Source organism: Protopterus annectens, chromosome 11.part0 (genome assembly GCF_019279795.1).
Source record: "Protopterus annectens isolate FY-2018-M chromosome 11.part0, PAN1.0, whole genome shotgun sequence".
Lineage (NCBI taxonomy): Eukaryota > Metazoa > Chordata > Ceratodontiformes > Protopteridae > Protopterus > Protopterus annectens.
This window is the reverse complement of record NC_056745.1, coordinates 1,212,778,814-1,212,802,846: the sequence shown is the minus strand read 5'-3', so window position 1 is coordinate 1,212,802,846 and position 24,033 is coordinate 1,212,778,814. Positions and strand designations below refer to the sequence as shown.

The following is a 24,033-nucleotide window of genomic DNA, read 5'->3' as shown; positions in this document are numbered from 1 at the left end:
CTCTACTCGTCACTCATTCAACCCATTATAGAGTACAATGCCCCTTTTGGTATGTACCTCACAAGACATCTACAACAACTGGAAAGACTGCAGAATTACCTCACAATGAGGATTACCAGCCCCAAACAGATGCCTTATGCAGACCATCTCAAAAAACTCCAGCTTTATTCCGTCGCATATCGCCTACTCAGAGGTGATCTCCGCCTAACATACAAAGCTATGTCAAACCCAGAGCTGTTGCTCTGCTCAACAGGGGCACAGGAAAATAATTTTCTTGGGTGACGAAAGCCAGGGTACCTTTTGGCTAGGCTTATACAGATCCTAGTGCCAACAGCCTAGTACCTACCTATGATAGCTACAGTTGCAGAGGTGTATCCTTTTTTACCCCATCTGTCCACAGCTCTGGAATCCTTGTCAGAAGGAATAGGATTCTTATCAGAACTAACCTTAGTTCCTTTAGGTCCCTATGTAATGACCTCTGGGTCTGCAGCAGGATTTCTGTACAGATATTTGTGAGAATCAGGTACTCTAATACCTGTTAGGTTTACTGGGAACAGGAGGTAGGGTATCAGGGACTAATATGGAGTCATGGAAAACATCATCTACAACCTCTAAAATTGGGGGGATGGCCAATGGTCTGTGCTGGGGCAGGTCTAGAAACTCGCAGTCTTTTCTTAGACTGAGGGAAATCCCTGACAGTGTGAAGGGTTTCTGCAAAGGAAAGGTCTTCTGGTGGGGAAGCAGAAGGAATGGATTCCTCTGCATCTGAATCCTCATAAGCAAGTCAGAGGTTGTTGTTCCTCTTCCAAATCTGAATAATCAGATTCCTCAGAATCCTTTTCTGTCAATATTTCAAAAGAAGGGTGTGTTTTCGTTTTAGAAGTTGTGGGCTGACTGCCCCTGGATAAGGGAAATGAGATCCTCCACTATTTTAAGCATTTGGGGTTCGGTAGGTGGAGCAGGAGTAAGATGGTGGTTAGAGGTAGATTTTCTAGGAGTTGCCTGGCCTCTAGGCCTAAGAGTATCCATTGGTCTGAGAGAAACAGCAGTCAGATGAGAAGAAGTCTGTTTTATTTGGTAGTGCAAAAGGCCTCCTCGGAAGCCTGTGCCTGTGTCGCGGCTCTGGACCCAACTAAGGCAGAGACAACCAAAGGCTCAGAAGACGAAGAAGATTTCTGCGGCATACCGGACTCTGAAATGGTCTCTGTAGAGGACTGCTTAGATATCGTATTGTGGCATCAGGGGCTGCGAAAGCACCTCACTGAATTCCGGAGAACTGATGACCTGCTTAGCTGTAGAGTCGTCGGAAGGCTTACCATTGTGTGGTCTTTCTCTATCTTTATCTCTACGTTTTTTCAGAATGTCCACGGATTGTTGGCTGAAGGACGCCATTTCGGAATGCGAAGATGGAAGATGGAAGATGAAAATACCGGTCTACAATAAGAGCTCTACAAAGAATGGTTCTCTCGTTAAAAAAGGCACAGAACCGGCAACAAAGGATGTTGTGGTCTGGGCCTAAACAAGAGACGCAGTATGAATGGAGTCTCGGTGTGGGATCTGCTTTCCACAGGCAAGACAATTGTTAACTTTTTCGGACATCGGTTAGTGCAAGAAAAAGGTATCCCCAACGGGGTACTTAGCTTTACACGTTTTCAGCTGTAATTCAAACTCTGGTAGCGACCGACCATCACACTTGCGAACTGCTTCTGCTATGGGCTCCATGGCAAGAAAGACTGATGTAATGGTGTTGGCTGCCTTCCTTTATAGCACTGACGACCTGACATCAGACAGCAAGCAACAGCAGCCGACGCAGCAAAGCAGTGACTCTAGTATTCGGGCTGGCCGAGGGCTACCAAGCAGTGAAATGTGAAGAACATCCTCCAGACAGTGGACCCAACCTAGGTTGGTTTCATCAAGGGCAAGTCATGCCTACTCAGGTTGGTGTAATACTTTGAGAAGGTCACCAAAGCAACAGACAAGGGCAAAATGGTTCACACTGCCTACCTTGACCTGCCCAAGGCATTTGACACAATACCCCAATCAGGCATTCTCGTCAAACTGAAGAGGTTAATATAGAACCTTATGTCAATGTGGTGGATAGGCAGCTGTCTCAGGAACCAGGAAGTCAGGACATGGGAGTCCACCTCTATAAAGAACCATTTACCAGTGGAGTCCCTCAGGGATCGGTCCTGGAACTGCTCCTTTTCAGCATCTAGTTCTTTGAAGGGAAGGCCAACATCAAGGGACTTTGGCTGACCAAACCTGCAGATGACTGCAAACTAGGAGCAGTCATACAATCCACCAGTGACACTCATGTTCTCCAGGAAGGGCTGACACAGATAAATAACTGGTGTCATGGACTAAAAATAAATGCCAAGAAATGCATAACAGTTTTCTTCTGGAAGTCATCCTACTCCTGGTAAGTACTATACTAACATGACATCTCTAAGAGTAGTGACAGTAGTTTGGGACTTACAATACCTATCATTGAGTGCAATGACCCACCCTGATGGAACTCCTGCATATCCACAAAACAAACAGTACCAGAATTACCCATTCTAAATAAAGACTTAAACCTTGCTTTGATATAAAAAGGGCCTACTGGAGACACAGGTATGAATCTCAGACTACCCCTTCTCTGGAAAAAGCTCTCCATCCATGTGAAGCAGAATTCCTCTGTAACCCAATTCAAGTGTAACTTGGACAACTGGACAGGGAATAGGAAATTCATCTCTGGTTTGGCACCTACATCTCTAATGGACACAGGTGGCCTGTAAATGGTTCATCTCCCTAGACTCTGCTTGTAGATATTTTATCTCACAAGCCAAGGGTACTAAAACTGGTCAGAGATTTGGGATGCATGGCTTGACTTAAAAAGACTCCTGTGGTCATTAACCTAGTGCACACCTATGAACCTGAATGTCATGTACATATTAATATTTGACAACTTCAATATAATATTATACACACATACAATTATACACATATGCTGACACTCGTGTACTGACACAAAATACGTATACTGTTTTAAATTAATTTTTTTCCAAAACATTTGAAATATTGGGACCCAACAGACTGAGCCCTGAAACACAGACTGACTGGCCGAAAGAACAAAACCAGTGCAAGATGGCCATTTCCTGGAATATTACCTCTTCTCCAAGGTATGGTGATCTCAGAGTTGGTATACACAAGTTCAAGGTGGGGGTGGAAGGTGCTTGCCCTCCTGCAAGAAAGAAATTTAAAGGAGAAGAGAGTAATGTTCAAGATTAATTCTTTTCCTGAGATACTGACTTTTTTTCCTTCTTCAGTCTGTTGGCACTCAGACAGGTACAAGAAACCTAATGCAACAATTTCATGAACACAAACTGGACAGCTGGCAAAAAAAGGATACTATATTTACTGTAGTGTCAACAATCTAGGCTAAATTTAGACCAAAATTACTTGACATAGGGCCACTTTTAATTGTTGGCAGTGCTGCCTCATGTATGGAATTTTGTCAATCAATACTTAAATAACAGTCAACAAAAATTTTCAAAGTGCAAATCTGAAAAGCTGGTTCTTGATAGAATGGTCAGCATTTATTTATAAAGACATGCTAATGTCTCAGTCTTTCCAAAGTAAACTCACTGACTCTTTAGAAAAGCCAGTCACTTGTGCTCTGACAAAGAATCATCTGTTGAATACAAGTCTTCATTTATTTTACAGTCTTCAGAGCCCAAAGAATCAATTAATTCCACATCATCTGAGTCACCTTCATCATCCTCTGGATCTAAAGCAGATGATTTAGGTTTAGGTCCCTTGCAAATTTTCAAATGTCTAGTAAGGTGATATTTGGTCAAATAGGCCTTGGAACATTTTTCACAGACATAATCCCGTTTTCCTTCATGAGAGTTCAAATGTTTTTTGAGATGACTTGTCTTCCAAAATAACTTCTTACATTTGGGACACACAATTTGACGCTCTCTGAAAAATAAAACATAATATGAAAATCAAGTCTACAGCACAAACGTCTCAGTTGTATCACATCTCCTTTCACTTTATAATTAAGTTCATTATATTATACTGCTGGTACTACATCTGCACAAGAAATATTTAGCATTTATTTATTTTAGTTCTTGATTACAGATGCGATGTTTGCTCTGACAGTGTTGATGGAGAATTACAGAGAAGGTCAGAAGGAGTTGCATTGTGTCTTTGTGGACTTAGAAAAAGCATACGACAGGGTGCCTAGAGAGGAGTTGTGGTATTGTATGAGGAAGTCAGGAGTGGCAGAGAAGTATGTAAGAGTGGTACAGGATATGTACAAGGGTAGTGTGATCGAGTTGAGATCTGCAGTGGGAGTGACAGATGCGTTTAAGGTGGAGGTGGGATTACATCAAGGATCAGCTCTGAGCCCTTTCTTATTTGCAGTGGTGAAGGACAGGTTGACAGACGAGATCAGACAGGAGTCTCCATGGACTATGATGTTTGCAGATGACATTGTGATATGTAGTGAGAGTAGGGAACAGGGTGAGGAGACCCTGGAGAGGTGGAGATATGCTCTAGAGAGGAGAGGAATGAAGGTCAGCAGGACTAAGACAGAATATATGTGTGTGAATGAGAGGGAGGAAGAGGAATGGTGAGGATGCAGGGAGTAGAGCTGGCGAAGGTGGATGAGTTTAAATACTTGGGATCAACAGTTCAGAGTAATGGCGACTGTAGAAGAGAGGTGAAGAAGAGAGTACAGGCAGGGTGGAGAAGATTGTCAGGAGTGATTTGTGACAGACGAGTACCTGTAAGAGTGAAAGGGAAGGTCTACAAGAAGGTAGTGAGACCAGCTATGTTATATGGGTTGGAAACAGTGGCACTGACAAAAAGGCAGGAGTCAGAGCTGGATGTGGCGGAGTTAAAGATGTTAAGATTTGCACTGGGTGTGACGAGGGTAGACAGGATTAAGAATAAGTATATTAGAGGGTCAGCCCAGGTTGAACGGTTTGGAGACAAAAGTCAGAGAGGCGAGATTGCGTTAGTTTGTACATGTGCTGAGGAGGGATATTGGGTATATTGGGAAAATGATGCTAAAGATGAAGATGCCAGGTAAGAGGAAAAGAGGAAGGCCTTAGATAAGGTTTAGGGATGTGGTGAGAGAGGACATGCAGGTTGATTGGTGTGACAGAGCAAGATGCAGGGGACAGGAAGAAATGGAAACAGATGATCCGCTGTGGCAACCCCTAATGGGAACAGCCGAAAGAAAAAAGAAGTTTGGGATTCTTTTCAATAAATAAAACTATAAAAAATTACAGCTGCTTGGAAAAATAGATGTATATAAGCAGTCAATTAAAAAATATAACAATAAAAAATTCTTGCAGCTGCACAGATGCCAGAAGCATATGCTCTGACTGGAATAATCAAAATTCAAGTCAGACATCCTTCCATCTATTCATTCACAAAACTTTTTTTTTTCTTCTTAATTTTTGCACATGAGGTCAGGGTGGTATTTCAGTCATACCTGTCTCGGGTAAAATTAAATAAACAGCAAGCTAGTCAAAACTGAGGCAGTATAGGGTATTTCTCTGCCTAAAATGAAAACCTTCTTAACGTAAAATAACTGGCCTGAAGCCCAAGTGCTTAAACCAGAACTAATACACTTGCAGTGTGGTTTCCTTCTCCTCTTGACTGGTTATGCCAGTACTGAGTTGAGAGAGCTTAGCCGCCAGTTTGGCTATATGGTTGCATCTCAAACATGTGTTGGAATTTGTTGGGAGGAGGAGAGGGTTGTCTGTGTACATGAGGCAGTTGTAACATTGCCTCAAGATTCCCAGATTCACCAGCTGGACCGGAGAGGAGATTGACAACTGACCTTTGAACATGCTAGAATAGTATTGGGAATTCCTTTATAATTGAAAAAAGGGCCAATGGGGAACAAGGTACTCAAGGGGAGTTTGTGAGGGTGTAGTGCTTTTAATTTTTTAGTGCTGACTTATATAACTGCTTAAATGCAATGTGTTACAGGTAACTTAAATGCAAAAACGACAAACAGTAACTTTTAACTTAAATGCAAAAACGACAAACAGTAACTTTCTTTCAAGTGAAACAAGGAAATAAGTACAGTAAGCAATGCAGATATCACTAGGGATCCACAGAAGCGCTGAAAAGCCGCGTTTTAGGTGGAATTAGCATTTCAGGGAAATAACAAGCAAACAAACAACAAGCATACAAACAAAGCTGGATTCAGCAGGCCTGGATCTAGTCTATGCTACAGCAAACAAGGTGTACCAATTTCAGTAAGAAACAGTTCAAATATGCAGGCACTATATGCCTTTAACTAGAAATTCCCAGCTCAGAAGGGCAGAGTCCAGCCTCTCCTCCCACGTTTACACAACTATTACACTTTTAGAATAACAGACACTGAGCCCTCAATCAGCAGTTCCCAACTTAGAAGGATGTAAGCTACCTGTCCTGCCACCACAGTGCAGGCCACAAACCTTCCTAATGTAAAACAACTGGTCTGAAGCCCAAGTGCTTAATCCAAAAGACTTAGAATGAGTTACACCAAGGAGTAATAAATACAAGTGAGTACTTTTAAGATGATACAAAAGCAAAATAAAGTAGGAAGAAACACAAATACAGTAAAAGCAGATACATTTTTTTTTCACAACTGAACTTCTTAGGTAACAGAAGGTTGAAACCTGAGACAGCTTTTAAGAAAGAAATCTCAAAAGAATCAATGAGGTGCTTAGTCTAAGCTGTAGTTCAGGTGACCTCAGTCAGCCAATGACCTCAAACAATTCTCTCTCACTGAAATGCCTGATGGCTTTGGCTAAACCAAGATGTCCCTGAATATGTGCGCAGACACACAGTCTCCACAAACACTAGGCCCAAATACAAGCCTGAATATGAAAATGCTACAAATATCCCCACTACTTAGAACAAACTGCAGAAATGTTTCTCAAAGCTGAAAAGCAGCAGTGACCCTTTAAATGAAAGTTTTAAACAGCTAAAGGAGCCTCTAGAAAAAAAGAGTTTAACTGCAACAAGTTATCAGAAACAAACAACCCAACAGATGCTTAATAAAAGTGGACATGACTCTAGAGCCCAATGACAGATTTCTGTCCCCAACAGTACGTCACTGAGGGTGCCATGGCCCTGCAGCACCCTTATCCTCAGACATGCAAGAACAACAAAAACTGTGGCCACCATAGGAACCAAAGGATTCAAAAGGATCTGAGCTTGGACCCTCTGCTGCTACCTTATACAGGCCTTGCCAGTGGTATGCCTCCTTAGCCCATCTCTGTGAGATTCAGTATAGGACAACAATGGTGATCCAGCTTTGTCACAGTCAAGGCATGTACTGGAACTGGAAAGGACTTCTAAAGTTTATGTTGATGCCCAGCATGTGCTACCAAGAAAGTACCCAAGCAAAGGGCACTACCAGGGAATCCATTGACCTCTCCTGCAAGTCTTTCTCCATAATAGCTAGTGACCTGGTAAACCCTGTGGGTGCACAGACAAGACTACATTGTAATGTTCTGTACAGAAAGTGCATCCCATCCACACAGGACAGGCAGAGCATCCCATATAAGCTCCAAACAGTGCTGTGCCAAAATGCATCAATTATGTCTGGACACGATCCATGTGACCTGCTGCAGCACTGGCATGACCCACTGGACAGTCACCATCTGGAACATGGTATACCAGATGTGTGCACTGCAGAGATTGAGTTCCAAATGGGACCTTAGTTTCTCATTCCCTTCAGAGCCACAAAAAGGTGGGAGTAGAACCTTTTCTTTTAGACAAAGGATCTCTTCTTCCTCAGGGAAAGTACTGCCTGGACATGTTCCAAATGTTCTGGAAAGACTGCTTGGTTTCTGAGCAGTATTCTTACAAGTGGAACAAACAAAAGAATTAAAATATGACTATCTATGACCACTTCTACAACAGTTTGTGGCAGTGCTCTCCAATATGGAGCAAATCAAGGGAATCAGCATTACAATGGCAGTTCTACTGGGTAGTCAAGACTGTGGCACTGATGCTAACAGAATTATTCTTCTAGGACACTTTGTAGGTGCAGCTATGGGAGGCAGCACTGTCGGACTCCTGAAAGACATTCCTCATTCTATGATTAATCTTCTTCTTGAGATAGGGTTCCTATTATTTTAGCGAATGCAATGAATTTCGAATGCTGTTTAGTCAAACGTCATTACGCGAAATGGCAAAACACCGAAAGCACGGAACAGTGATTTTTTTCCTAGGGGAAAAAGTCACTGGGCTATTTTCGGGACTTTGCCATTTCCTCCACTGTGGTGCGAACTTGGAGCTGGTATATTTAAGTGGGGGTGAGGGGCAAAGCCCTCCACTTTATTTTGTGCTTTGATTTTTTTTTTTTTTTTTAATTGGATCAGCTGATTTGTGTGTTCGACATTTTGGGTTTTCGGGGATTGTGAGTCGATTATATAGCATTTGCAATTCATTGCGTTCGCTTATATAATATACACCCTTGAGATACTGGATAAGCTGACAAGAAGATGAAGCCTGGAGGGTTACAATGGCTTACCACAGTTGTCAACACCTGTTTTCCCATTAGGGGACATCCACAAACATCTGATCAAAAGAGTTCACCTCAGAAGCTGGAATCCAGAATGACCTGAACAAGCTCATCCTTAAAGGAGTATACCCTGTGCCATATTTTTCAATACTGGCTTAAATCCAACTGCAGTATGAAGACAGTTACAGGATACTAGCTGAAGTCTAAGTAAGCAGTAGTACTACAGACATTTTCCACACTCATCTTTAATTCCAAATCAGGGAGCTCTTCCAGTTTTTCTTTACATAGTTCACGAAGCAGGGCTAGAGCTAGGACAGTTGTGACAAAGTTGAAGGACTTAATGCCCAATGTGGCAGAAAACAGCCTATTCCTCACTCTGTCAAAGGATCTGGACACCTGACATAGCAGCAGAGGTGGCTAGGATTTACAGAGGGCTCAAGCCTTTTTTTGAAGCAAAGGAGCTGAATCAGGATGCTTGCCAGCTGCAAAAACTTAATTCATAATCTTTATTTTATCCAAATAATTTAGCTATGTAGGTCCAAGGTGTGGAGAACCATCTCACTGGCAGAATGCAGAGAAGGAAAAAGGGAAGGAAGTTGAGTAGACTAATTAAGGGACAACTCATTGACCACCTTGGGCATAAAGGAAGGATTAGCAAGAAGAGACACCCTATCTCTGCGAAAAATTAAAAATAAGGAGGAATGCCATAAGAGCTTGAAGCTCCGACACGCTCTTTGTCTATGTAACAGCCAAAAGCAGAGCAATCTTCAAAGTACAAAGCTGCAAGGAAGTTAAACTAGCAGGTTCAAAAGCAGCCCAAGTCAATTTTTCAAGAACAAAACTGAGGTCTCAAGGAGGAGGAGGAACAGGCTTTCTTGGTGGCCTGACATGAAGGACGCCTTTCAGAAATTCCTTGACATCAAACCACGAAGCCAAAAGGGGTTAAAGGGCAGATTAGCAGAGACAGCTGACAGTTGAGCTGGAACTGAAGAATATGCTATGTCAAATCAGCATGGAGATCATCAGAGAAAGAGAAAACCAGAGGAAGCCCTACTGAGGAGGGATCCTAATGGCGAGAGAGGTACCAAACAGAAAATATTTTCCATTTCTACATGATTTTCAGGTAGTGGGTTTCCTGGCTTTCTGCAGAACCCAAACATGTCCTCAGTAAACAGATGCCTAAAAGGGATCAAAATCCTATCACCTACAGTGTCATTTTAAGAGTGGACAGGTGTGAACAGATATGAGATTCCTTGTCCTGTGTGAGAAGATCCACCCGATCAGGTAACTTGTGGTGACTGTCCCTATCCACATGAAAAAGAAGGGGGAATCAGTGCTGTCTGAGCCAAAAGGGAGTTACTGACAAGATTTGGGACAGTCCTGCTTGATACTGTGTGGAACTCTTGGCAGAAGAGTAACAGGAGAAAAGGCAAACAGAAATATTCCCTTTCAAGGAAATGACATAGCATCTGCTTTCTGAGCCACAGGATGTGGTACTCTCGAACAGAATACAGGAAGTTGTCTGTTCAGAGGGAAGGCAAAAAAGATCTACCTGAGGAATACCCACTGATGGACTATGTCCAGAAACACATCTCTGTGATGCATCTATTCATGAGGCTGTGTTCTGGACATACTCAGAGTCTGCCACTAAATTGTGCTCTGCATGAATATAAACTGCCAGAAGAGTCATTTGATAACTGGCAGCCAGATCCCAGGCCTGAACAGCTAGCCTTCAAAGGAGATAAGACCTTGTATCCCCTGCTTGTTGCTATACTACATCACTGTGGTATTGTCTGTGAAGATTTTTCAAGGGGCCATGGAGAAAAAGGCAGTAAAAGGCCTGCAGAGCCCTCATCTCTGATGCTGACATGGTCTGACCTCTGATGAAGAGCCCAGAGACCAAGAACTTTCAGAGGGCCACAAAGCACCACCACCACAGGTCACAGAGGCATCCGTGAAGCGTTCTTGGAAGGACCTGGAGCATAAAATGGCAGCCCCAAATTGAGAGAAATCTGCTGAATCCACCAGTAGAGCACAAGTCTGAGACAAGGAAACAAAGAAAAGGGAACTCCAAGTGGCAATGTTGAAGCCAGACCGGTGTAAGGTACCACTGAAACTTACTCATATGAAGCTCAGCAACAGGAAGCAAGAGAATGGTGAAAACCATAAACCCCAGAATCCTGCAAAATTCCATGGGTGTGAAACAAGACAGAGGAAGAAGAGACTGGAGGAAAGCTGTCAGAGACAAAACCTTGGGAGAAGAAAGAGAGTCCAATATGGGAATGGTCTGAATCCTGCAACCCAGAAAAATATCCTGGGAGGGTGTAAGCACCGACTTCTTGAGTATGGTGGTGAACCCCAGCCTTTGTAAAAGACAAGTGGTACAGTGAAGATCTTACAAAAGAATGCTGGGAAATGAACCCTGAATAAGCAGGTCATCTAGATAAGAGAATATCCATATCCCCGGAAGCCTGCAAAAGGCAATGATAGGAGAAAGGCATGTGGTGAATACCCATGGGACAGTATACAGCCAAAAAGGCAAAACAGAGAACTGAAAATGAGAGAAAGAAACAAAGAAACAAAAACATTTCCTGAACAGATGATGAACAGGGATGTGAAGATAGGAATCCTTGAGGTCTAGAGAGACCAAGAAGGGCTGGGGGGGGGGGGGGGGGGCAAAGTCTGAACAGACATCCTGAAAGAAGAGACCTTTAGAAAAAGTGATGATGAGAGAGGTCCATTCATCTCCAAGTCTTCACCTTCTGAAGAACCAAACACATCCTGTAAAAATCTCTTCCCTCTTGGGTGGGTGAAACGGGACTGTAAAACCTCTGGGTAAAGAGAGAGTTGCTGTCTGGAGGAGGCTTCAAAATGCCTGAAAAGAGTGGGAAGAGATTTTCATATCATAAAATGACAGACAACACCTGCTGCTGAGGTGATCTGTTGTTAATCTGGGGCAGAAAGACAAGGCGACCTGGGCAAGGGGAGGAGGAAGTAAAATGTCAAATAGAAACAGACCTGTCCCGGAAGGAAGGTTTCTGAGAAGTAACAGTCTGAGTGGACTTAGCAGGAGGAATACTTGTGGTCGGCTTCTTGCCTTTGGAAGGTTAATAACTTTGCCTACAAACAAAAGCAGATTTAGAAGGGTAATTCCTCTGAAATATGGGTACAAGGGAGACAAAAATATGCACAAGTTCCTGCATGGCCTTACCCTTATCCTGCAGCAACTTAAAAAGGTCAGCAGCAGCTGTCCAAAAAAGATTGTTATTATTCACAGGAGTATCCAAAAGTTTGGCTTTAATATCATCAGGCAAGGCCTGAAGACAAAGCCAGCAATAATGCCTCATCACAGAACCAAAAGCAACAGCCCTGGAAGAGACATCAGAATCATCGTAACTGTATTTTATGGCATGACAAGCAACTTGGAATGTGGACTCAGGCAGGGAAAGAGCCAAAGCTTGCCCTTCCATATTAGGCTCATTAGACAAACCTTAGCTACCTAAGAAAGGACAGCCAAGACATACCTAGTCATATGGGTTTGGTTAATTAATAGCCAGAAATGACAAGTCAGAAGAAGTATATACTTTTTTTAGCCAACCTTTCCACAGTTCTACTATCCTTATCAGAAGGAAGGAGCTTAGAAGAAGGCAAACATTTAGAAGGTATCAGCTGAGACTGAAACCACAGTAGGGTAAGCAGAAGGATAATTAAACAAGAGCTTGCAGCCCTCAGGCACCTTGTAAAACCTATCAGGTTTCTTAGGGGCTAGGGGCCGAGAGTCAGAAGCTACAGAAGCTGCAGAAAAGGTGTCCAAAAGTGCTGCCAACAAAGGAGGAACTGCAGATGGCTTAGGAGACTCTTGTAGAAGCTCATAGTAACTCCTTTGGATGTCAGACACCTGGGAGCAATTCCACTTAACATATACTGCATCATACAAGCAAAAGTATCCCCAAAGGATAATTATTCCAAGGGAGAATCTGGGCTCAAATAATCCTCTCCCTCTGAACCCCATCTGAGGAATCCAGTTTCCTTGTCCTCTTAACAGGCATGGAGGAGCAGGGACTGACACCCCTTGAGGAGGCTTTAAGGCCATCAAGGTACTGAACAAGCCTTGAGTAAATTCCTGCCATTCACACTGGGGATCTTTAGCAACAGGGGTAATATGTTTTGTCTTTTGCTTTTTCTTAAGTGGGATGTCTGCACTAACAACCATTGGTGGGATACAATGATCACACTTATGAATCACTTCCTGGACTAAGATTTGAGGAATCTCACACGGCACCTGAGAAATAATCTAAGGTGGTTCCCCCTCAACATCTGGAGCAGATGTTTGAAAAGCCTCAGAGGACATGCAAGAACTCAGATCCACACTGGCTTCTGATGGGGTCATGGCAGAGGAATCTAATGCAAGCACCAGATGTTCTTCAGGGCTTTCACTAGCTTCTAGAGAGATACCCAGTGGAGGATGGACAGCAGTCTGATCAGGCCTAAACTTTCTGGCCTTTTTCTTGGAAGATGTCTGTTCCTCGGGATGGAGGGATTCCGCCATAGCACCCTAAGCCAACATTTTAAGATGCTGGTTCTCGAGGTATATGGAGAGGGAAGGGAAACAACTATGGAGGGTCTTAGGGACAAACGCTTGACAGACAGCACTGTTTATGGACATGGGAAACGCCTAGGCAAAAAAGACACTGGTTGTGATAGTCTTTATGGGGGGACTGCCTCTCACACTGCCATTTTCCCTTCTTGGATGACATGAACACAAGTAACTAAATGATACTGAGAAAAGAAATAAAGAAATACCAACAAGGCACTCATCTGGAGACAGCTTGGTAACCAGCACAGCAGACAGGAATTCAGACATAAGTTAGATTATAGCTTAGAGAATGGCTACAAAGAAGTTCTGAGTATATGCATCCATAAGTCACCTTTATGCCCTATGTAGGGAGCATATGTACATTAACATCCACAGGTTTTGGTTATACTGGCCTGACACTGGGCTATCCTTGGCAGGAGATCCCTTCAGTGAAGAATACTGCAACAGTGGTAAGGAAGAGCACCTAAAAAGTAGCCCTTCTGAACTCCAGGATGGGCTGGAATCCTGTTATTTGCTCTAGAAGGAGCAGAAATAAAAACTTTCACCTCTCTTGGGAGACAAAATAGATCTTTATCCCTTTTCAGGATTTGGGTCTGCATCATTCCTGGAGCTCCAAAAAGTCTTTGCACAGCTCTTTATAAAATGGACCTAAGAGTTCTAAGACACGGCTTACCAAGACCACTGATCTCTAATGACAGTACAAGCTCTGAGAACTGGCATCCCACTTAAACATGCAGTTTTGCAGAGCACTTAGTATTTCTGTGGTGACACTGGCAGATTTTGTAAGAGAAGCTAAGGGAATCTATAATACCTAATGGAAAGGAGTGGGGGTCATTATAAAGTCAATGGGGGCTATTTTTTTTCTTAGTTATGTGGGTAGCCCTAGAAGAAGAAAATAGGGTGGGATGTACCATAAAACCCCTACAATGTGTTCAACTTGTTTCTTCTTTTGAAAGTCTTCAATCAGGTCCTTCAAGAGCCTGACAAAAGAGGACACCACCCTAGAAAGAGGAATCCAAACAAGTCTACCTCAGCACATTCTTTTTTTAAACATCTGTGTCTGCTGACCATCAGCCCCCACCTTGATGTATGTAGGCCATTTGTTCCTTCGTGGGGGAATAGCCAACATCAGAGGTTTCAATCTCTGAAGAGGCAAATGTGGAACACAGACCCTAGCACTGTGTGACAAACAGTCAAAATGTGGAACACCCTATTTTCTCACTGCGTGAAAACACACTACTTCCATGGGACCTAGTTGAAGTGGGCTTTCTGCCAAAAGTATTAAGTTAATGAACACTGTACATTTTTAAAAACTCCATTTATTTTTTCCCTTTGTGTCAGCTGCATTTATTTTTTTTCTTTGTGTTGTCCCATGGTTGATTTAATAAATTATACTGTATCATTTATGTGTTTAGTTATAATCAAATTATGATTTTTTTTATTTTTTATTATTGAATAATGATTTATATAAAAAGAAGTTATATACTCACCATAATGTTCCATGTTTGTAGTCCATCTCACCCTTCATTCTCACATATGGGTTCGGAGCTGATCCTCAGCTCCGACTCGGACAATTACAAAGCTCAAAGTCTCTCAGTTGGCTTGTGGCAAGGTAGGTATCCCATAGTGCACTAGTAAGAATCCCCAGATCTTGTTTGCTGCTGTCTATAAAGTGATAGAAGGTATTTCCACAAGGAAAAACAAAAATGAAAGGTCTCCAACCCTAGGAAAGATAGACACTATCTTGTCTCCAGATCCTCCAAGGATACATGGATGGGGGTAGGTGGGTGGGTTCGTAAGAATGAAGGGAGAGATGGACTACAAACATGGAACATTATGGTGAGTACATAACTTCTTTATGTTCTGTAGTCCTATCTCGCCTTCATTCTTACATAAGGCACAGCGTCCTTGGCACCTCTTTCTTGGGTGGCTCACGGGAATATACTCCTAAGAACCATGGAACCAAAGGAGGCACTGCCCCTGGAGGCTGAATCCAATTTGTAATGAGTAATGAAAGTATGAGGGGTAGTCCAAGTTGCTGCTGCACATATACTGTCCATTGGAATTCTGGCTTGAAAAGCAACAGATGTGGATACAGATCTGGTAGAATGAGCTTTAATTTTAAACGGGAGCTCTTTGCCACTAAGAGAGTAAATAAAAGATATACAATTTGAAATCTAATTTGATAACATTATCTTGGAGATTGGCATACCTTTTCTTATCTCCAAAAAAGATACGAACAATTGAACTCTCCTAAACTCTTTGGTTCTACGTAGACAGAACCTTAACTGTCTGTGTACATCAAGTTGATGGAACTTATACTCTGCTTTGTTTGAACGATTAGGAAAAAAGATTGGCAGTTCAATAGTTTGATTCATATTAGCTTGAGAACAAACTTTGGGGATAAAGGACGGATTTATACGAAGGGAAACTCTGTCTCTATAAAAAACAAGTAAGGAAGTTTGACTGAAAGTGCTTGCAGCTCTGACATTATTCTGGTGGATGTAATGGCTACTAGAAAAATGGTCTTCCATGAAAGGAACTTTAAATCACAAGTATGTGAAGGTTCAAAAGGTGGCGAGGTAAGTTTAGAAAGAACAAAATTTAGATTCCAGGGAGATACAGGTTCTTGAAAAGGAGGTCTTAGCAAGGTAGTGCCTTTTAAAAATGATTTAAACAATCTGTGAGCCATAAGATTAGGTTCATGTTGTCCCAAATGAAAATTGGAGACAGCTGCTAATTCAACTTGGGAAGATATCGTCCACTGCCAAACACGAAGAACCTCTCAACATAGGGGGTAGGATCTGGTTCCCACTTGTTTGTTTATATACCATACCATTGACATATTGTCTGATTGGATTGTTATTGTCCCTAGAGGAAGAAAGTTGTGAAGTGCTTGCAACACTAGTAGCACTGCTCTCATCTCTAGGACACTGATATGCAAGTGAGCCTCATGTTCTTGCCATGTGCCTTGGACTGTCCTTCCTAGATAATGACCCCCCACCCTATCTGGGAGGCATCCGTGGTCACAGTAGCAATAGGTTGGCGAGGAATGAATGGTGTCCCTATCGTTAGGTGACTGGACTGGAAACACCAACGAAGGTCCTTTTTGCAAGATTCTGTTATTAAAATGGGATGAGACAGAGGCAGTTGTTGAAGAGACCACTGGGAAAAGAGTAGCCATTGTAGAATTCTCATATGTAGTCTGACTAGTGGAATTAGAGTTATAGTAGAGGCCATGGCTCCTAGAAGTTTGAGCACTGTCTTCGTTTTGACTTCGTGTTGGGGAAGCAGGCTGTATATTTGTTGTCTTAGATTTTGTATTCTGTCTAAAGGAAGGCGAGCCATCATTACGACTGTATCTATTTCTGCGCCTATAAAAGTCACATACTGAGAGGGCGACAAGGCAGACTTTTCTCAATTTATAGTAATCCCTATCTGAGTGCAGACTCGGATGGTTGAATCCCTGACTTGTAGAAGTAGATCCCTGGTGGTGGTAGTCAGGAGCCAGATGTCCAGGTATGGAAACTCTTGGAATCCAAGATGTCTCAAGTGAGCTGTTACTACCGCCATGCATTTGGTGAACACCCTGGAGGCTGTGGTGAGACCAAAGGGCAGAGCACGAAACTGGTAATGACTGGCTCCCAGCTGGCAGCGTAAATAACTCCTTGATGCTCTGTCCATTTTTATGTGGCAGTACGCATCTTGGAGGTCTATGGAGCACATCCAATTGTCTTTCCCTAACAGAAGGAGTATAGACTGCAGTGTTACCATTCGGAACTTGGACTTCTTTACTGATTCGTTTAATTTGCTGAGATCCAAGATGGGCCTCCAGGCAGTAAAAAAAATCTGGAGTAAGTTCCAAATCCTATCTGGTCTGCACGGATGGGTTGGATGACTCTCTTTTGAAGCAACTTTTGGACTTCTACAGTTGCTTGATCCCTGTGACTGGGTGGAACATCTGGGGTTTTCTAGGGATGATGTGGAAAAGATAAGGGTATGGAGTATCCTCTAGAAATTATTCTTTGTACCCACTTGTCTTTCGTGATGTCGTGCCAGGCTTCTGGGTACAAAGATAAGTGACCCCCGACTGGCTCGAGAGAAGCGCAGTCGGGCCCCACTTCAGGAGTGCTGATAGGGATGTCCACAAAAGGAATAGCGACCACCCTGGTTTTGTGGACCCCCCCTGCCTCTAGGGCGACGTCTACCATTACTTCTTCCTCCTCTGCCTCTGGAAAAGGAATCACCTTGTGCGTCCGGGAAAAATCTCTTGAGATTTCTTGAACCACATTTTCTCGCCACTCTGACCCTTACGGTATGGTCTAGAAGGGACAGAAAAACGTACTCAGATGGCAGAGAGAGTGTTTCCTTCCTGCTCGCATCTGTTGAGTGTGTCTTTTACTTTTGGTCCAAACAGAGAGGAACAGTCAAAGGGAGCACTGGTAAATGTAGATTTGAAGGGCACCGCAAAATTACATAAGCGCATCCAGGAGGGTCTCCAAAGGGAAACTCCTGAACCCGCTGCCCTGCTCGCTCCATCTGCTGCATAAGATATCAGCCTCATGGAGGAGTTAGCAATGGAGTTTAAGGTAGACAACTGAGCAGTAACCTTCTCAGGGACTCCTTCAGTTAAAGTACCTTGGATAGTATCTCCTAGCTCCTTTAGGAGATCTCTTTGAAGCCTAGTGAAATGGGTGAGGTAATTCAGCGATCTGAGTGTAAAAGCCGCTGAAGAGAAAATACACTTCCCGTATCTGTCCATCGTTCAAGACTCCTTGTTCGGTGGGTGGACAGATAAGGAGGTTTCCGCTAGTTCCTTCTTTGTGGCTGCTGCCACCACTATGACATCTACATGCACACCTTTAGTCGAAAACTTTTTCTCTTTGGGGGCTGAAGGAAATTTGTCGGGCCTTCTGGGGACTGGTTCCTCGGCATCAGGAGTTTCCTACACCTTTCGATTAACTAAATCTAAACAGCTCATTGAAAGGTGGAGACACCCAAGAGGCTGCTGGTTGAGACCCAAAAGCCTTCAAGTACACTGACTCCTCATCAGAAGGGGTGGCAGTGGTTAAGCCACCTCTCTGTTTCAGGATCTCTAGGATATCTACGAAAAATATATCATCAGAGGACGACCTAGGGGACCCTTCTGACTCCTTGAGGTCAGTGTCAAAGGTGATGGACTCATCAGGGGAGTCTACATGCTTCCTCTTGCAAGTTCTCTTCCATGGAGGCTCCTCAGGAGGGTATTCTGGGGAGGTCTCGGAAGAATGGGGGCCACCCAATGGGGGCTCCTGAGGCTGTGGGTCTCTATTGTCAAGAGAGAGTGATGGTGTTGAGACAGAGGTTGGAGCTTGAGGGGGAAGAGCATCGGTACCCTTGAGTGGAGCTGAAGACCTAGACAGCATGCTCCTCATCATCTCAAAGGCAGATCTCTCCGGCTCCAAGGACACCCCCGGTTCCAAGGAAGCGAAAGTAGCCCTTGGTTCCAAAGCGATCGGCTCCGAGATAGATGTAGGATCCAAGCTCAGGCAAGCCGATGCACTGAGAGGTAGGCTCGGAAACGAAGAAGTTCGGGTCCGAGAGTCACCGTCGGGGACAACTGGTGAGCTTCGGCTCCTAGACACTAAGGACAGCACAGAAGGCGCCGGAGTGGAACTCTGCTCCGAGACAGACAGTAGGGGTGCTGGAACCGAGGGTTCCACAACAAGCAGCACCCAATAGCTCTGGCTCCAAAAGGCCAACATGGCTCGGAGGAGGAACTGAAGCAGGTAATATGGCCTTAGATGGCTCTGGGACCAAATGGGTCGGAGCCGGCAACAAATTTGCTAGCGCCAACGACTTCAAAAGTCAAAAATCTACTCTCTCTACATCCTCTTCAGAAAGACTCTTGGAGGATCTGGAAAACAAAGTAGGTGATCGAGATCATTGCAAATTGGCGATATGAGTGTTGGGGAAAATGGTAATAAATCTCTAGACCGGCTCTGAGGTAAGTGTTCAGTAGTAAGCTCTGAAAAACTTGGGGCCGAGACTGGAGTGTCAATGTCAATAACCTCGACCAGCTCCAAAGGCAGAGGAGCCGAAGAGGTAGAAGGCTTGTCCAGTTTGGTAAATTTTTGTGGAGGTCCAGATAAAGCAGTCGGTGTGGGTCTGTTGCCTGACTTGTCTCTCTTTTTTAGAAGAGGGATTCCTGGAATGAGATGATGAAGAGCTGGCTAAAACCTCTTCAAAGGAAGGTTTAAGGAGACCTTTCAAGATCAATTTGTTCTTCCTTGCCTGGAGAACTCAAGAACTAAAGGAGTAGGCAAAAGGAACATGTCTCCTGAAGATGTATGGCTCACAGGCAATAAACACAATTACTATATCTGTCAGTCAGGGGCATTTTTTGAGAACATTTAAGACACTTTTCAAAACCCGAAGGTTTATGATCTTTTGATTCTTTAGACATATTGTCATAAAAACAATCACAAGACAAAAACAACAGAGGACTAGGTCCTCTAACTTAAACGGGCCTAGCCCTGCTCAAGAAACAACACACAAGGACGAACAAAAACAGAGGACTAGGTCCTCTAACCTAAACGGGCCTAGCCCTGCTGAGGAAACAACATACTAGAGGGAAGGCAAAAGAGGACTAGGTCCTCTAACTTAAACGGGCCTAGCTCTAAACAGAGGAGTAAGCAACAGTCAGCAAATTTGCAATAAATTCAACAAACACACTAATTAAATTAGTATTAGATAACAAGTGTTAAGCTATTAATTTTAAACTGCTGTTATAGTCAAACAAAGGCGAGAATAGGTCCTAACTAAAACAGGGACCTACACCTAAGAGAAAAAATTTAGCAAAAACTAGCACACAGAAAGAAGGGATACCACTAAGAAATAAAGGGGCCTGCGGAAGCGACAGCAACAAGTTTGCAACAACAATTGCAATAATTAAAAAAACATGCTAATTACTGCTACATAACAACAGTTAAGCTATTCATACTAAACTACTATTATAATCAAAAAACGATCACTGCAGAAACTGAATAATGAAGAAATTCCAACTTAGCCATGGCCAAGAAAGATAGCACTTCTGAACTCGTAGATGTGGCAAACGAGATCTGGGGATTCTTATTAGTGCACTATGGGATACCTACCTTGCCACAAGCCAACTGAGAGACTTCGAGCTTTGTAATCGGCCGAGTCGGAGCAGAGGATCGGCTCCGAACCCATATACAAGAATAAAGGAGAGACAGGACTACAAAACATCATGTTTTTACCAGCGCTGAAATATGTCTAAGTATTTCAGTCAATGAGTTGGTTGCCTATCTACATGAATGCACTTGTTTTTTATTGGTTGATAGTTATATAAAATGACTTCGGGGTTTTTAGTGTGTGTGATCTGATGAAGCAACTTATGCTGTGAAAGTGCTAATACTACTCTTCATGCTGATTAAAGTGGATTTTTCTTTATAACAGAAGTCGTGTGGAATTATATATAGCTGTGTATCATACATTTTTAAAAATTCAATAAGAGACATATGTTAATAAATAAAACAGTCAGCAGATAAAATGCAATATACTCAGCAGCAAATAGCTACGTAACAAATTTCAAATGCAAAATGCTTTTCAGCACCCGGTTTTCCATCCCCTCCACATTTTCTCCCAACTAAATCCTTTAACTCAACCAATCAAAGACAAATCAGAGCAGAATCATGGGCAAGTAAAGAATTAGTTAGGGACACTTAAAATATTGCTCCCATTACCTTGAGCATTGACAGAATAACAGAATCTAAATTAATGAAGTCTGAAACTTAAATGTATGTTATTATTTAATGACTTGAATCCTCAGTGATTTGCTACTAAAAAAAAAAAAAATATGATAAACAGACCAGAAATATGCGTCAAAAATATGGACATTCCATAAAAATCTGGAACTCTGCTCCTATCTGAGACATTGTTTAATCACTCCTCCACTCTACACATTCAACCACTTACCTCTGCCTAAGAAGGAAACAAAGCAGCTGCAGCTCCGCAAGTCCAGCAGTCCACAACCCCCAAATGCACTCAAAAACAGAAAGGCAGGGGTATAGGTCCCAGGCAGCAACAGCATCACCACAACTGTCCCAACCCAATTAAAGCAAAGTTCAGCCCTTTTGTAGGCTCTTTCCATCATGTAGTCTGGTATACAGTTACTGTACCTGATGCATTGCAGTGTCTGTTGCAACTCCTGTTTAGCCAGTGTCTCCTCGTCCAGTCTCTGTATCCTGTCCCTCATCCACAGTCAGAGTGAATTAATGTTCAAATGAATCCTCCTCAGCTCAGGAAACACCATCCATGATGCCATGCAGTCAGATGAAGACCACCTTACCAGCCTGTAACTACAGGTGTGATGATTTTTCTGCACCTTGCAATACCTGTTTTGAAGGTACTGCAGTGGCGCAAAAACTAGTAGCAGTAAGTGACTGGCCACATTTTTTTCCACCAGACTGTCTTCCCTTTGACTCAGGATCAGTTATTTGACTGGCTCATATGTGCTAGGTCAATTGGCTATAATTGCAATATACAAAACAGTCAAAAATCACAAAGCGGAGCCACCACTGTTCAATGTGGAACAGGGGTACAGTGGGCTAACTCGATCACAAATGTGGAGCATTCCGCACAATCTAGAGCACTTGGCTGCTCAGGCCATCATCTATACAGACATCAGTGTCATCCTCCCAGTCCCAGGAGCTCCTAACACCCTTTACAGCTCCCAAGAGACACGACAGCTGCTACAGTGTTTGATAGAGAAGCATGTGAGTTTCCCCATGTGACTGCTTCCTGACTTATGTGACTAGGCCACAACAGCATGTTCCCTTTGACCCAATCTCTGCAGACTTCACCACCTACAGTTCCCATCAGGTGTCACCCAAGCACAAGGCAGTCCCCACCCCAGCATGGACAAGCTGTAAGCCACACACCCATCCTCCTGCCTCACTCCTTCCAAGATCCTTTCTCATTAACTGAGCATGGGTTGGCAGAGTCAAAACTGGGGGTTTATTCAACAATGCCACATGAGCGGGTTGCCTCAGCACATACATAAAGAAGAAGAACTTGAGCTAGGCTGTCTGACACAGGCACATTCCTGTGCCTACTGTCCTAGACACAGCATCTCTCCACATGAAATGACAGTGGGTTACATGAAAACTCACAAATTATCAGTAGAAGTCTTTTTCCACAGATTCCCTGACTCTATAAACAGCAAGCTTTTCTGGAGCCTAATCCACAGAGAACAAAAAAGGTAGATAAGGTTAAAAGGCCTAAACTAGCAAGCAATAAACTGTTACCCACTGTCAATATCTTTAGACTCTATCTTGTGGCAAGTCTGAAAGGTACTATGGGTCCAATATTGGGGTAAGGGGATCACAAAAACTCTGTCTTTGGATGCTTTAAAAATATGCCAACTTGAACTTCAGGACAAGAATGCCACTCTCATAAGCAATGCTCAAAGAAGTGCAAGCACGCAAGAGCAACATTTATTAAGTTTTAACATTCAGAACTACAAAACTGAAGCTGTACTCCCTACTACTGGTACTTGTATACTAATGTGTATATAAAAAACTGCTATATCTTGGGGTAAGGTGAAATCCCCGATATCTCTGACAACAAATCAAGGGAATTGCACAGCAGTGGTTGCATGATAGTGTTGATCACTAATTTGTTGCACTTAAGTCTGACATCCATGAAAAAAAGTCTATAAAGGGCATCCATATTCTTGAAAGCAGAAGGAGCTGAAATCTAGAGTCTTCAAGACCATCCTTCCGAAGGGTTCCACAGAAGAGGTGACCAAAGCTTCCTTCTTCAGCAGAGACTGGGTCAGCTATTTCTGAAAGGAGACAGACACAAGGGGTCATTATATTTGTCTATCTCAGACAATCCTTCATAGAGGAAAAAGTGTGGTGGTAACTCTCTCTTACCTCTGAAATCTGGGCTCATCTAACACGCAGGACAATGAACAAATGGCAGGCAGGTACTGTGGGTTACTTGACTGGGTCCTAATAGTAGGAACAGTGGATACAGAAGGAAGCATCAGGTCACTTATGACCTTACATAGATATGAAGCCTTGCTCCATAAAGGTGAAGTCTTGTACCTAGGAAGACAAACCCCACCACACACAGAACAATGTGGGCATGTCCAATAATTAGGCACTCCGTTTAATGTCTTCAGTCTTATTTGTTTCTAATACCATGACAGGAATGGAGTTTGCGGTGGTGGTGCTGTGGTAGCGTTGTTGCCTCACAGTAAGACGTTGTCCTGTTCGATTCTCAGCTAAATAGTCCTTCGTTGAAGGTTGTACGTTAGGGCTGGCAACTCAGTATATAAAAATCTACTGCCAATCATTAGCGGACCGGAGTTCCGCTGTGGCGACCCCTAACCGGGAAAAGCCGAAAGATACAACAACAACCATGGCAGGAATGGACTCCATTCCTAAGTCATGGTATGGTCAAAGTTCATGAATTAGTATAGTTTCAATCTTTAGTGTTACCCAAAGGTGTCATTCATACCATCAGCAATGCGTCCAGAATTGGCTCCTTCAGTGATTTATATCTATTTACATGTATTGGTGGAGTATCAAAATACAAATGTAAATTATTTTTTATGAGACCCATTGCTCTTACCACTATTGTTACTGTTTTGGTATCCTTCTTCCACACTGCTCTCATTTCTACCTGCAAATCCTAGTACGTCATGACTTTGGATCTCTCTGTACATAAGACATTAATCACTGGATGTAGCAATTTCAATGATTAAGGCTACTTTTGTCTTTTTCCTGGACTAGCAAGTCTGGTCTTTTCACATCAAATTTTTTGAACTATTGATAAGGGATGATCCCATGTGATGTAAACATCATTTCTACAATCTTGTGTGGCTCATGTTTCCAATTCTTCT

At 43.0% G+C, this 24,033-nt stretch overlaps 1 protein-coding gene across 4 annotated transcripts in view; it reads right to left on the bottom strand.

Annotated features, from left to right (window-relative positions):
- Positions 1–3,370: 3,370 nt before the first annotated feature.
- PRDM4 (PR/SET domain 4) overlaps positions 3,371–24,033 on the bottom strand; it is a 780,070-nt gene continuing 759,407 nt past the window's right edge. For all 4 annotated transcript variants that reach the window (XM_044088574.1, XM_044088573.1, XM_044088575.1 and 1 more), the window contains one exon: positions 3,371–3,963. In XM_044088574.1, coding sequence (XP_043944509.1) covers positions 3,648–3,963 — 316 coding nt within the window. In that variant the 3' untranslated portion in view covers positions 3,371–3,647. The remainder of the gene's footprint in view (positions 3,964–24,033) is intronic.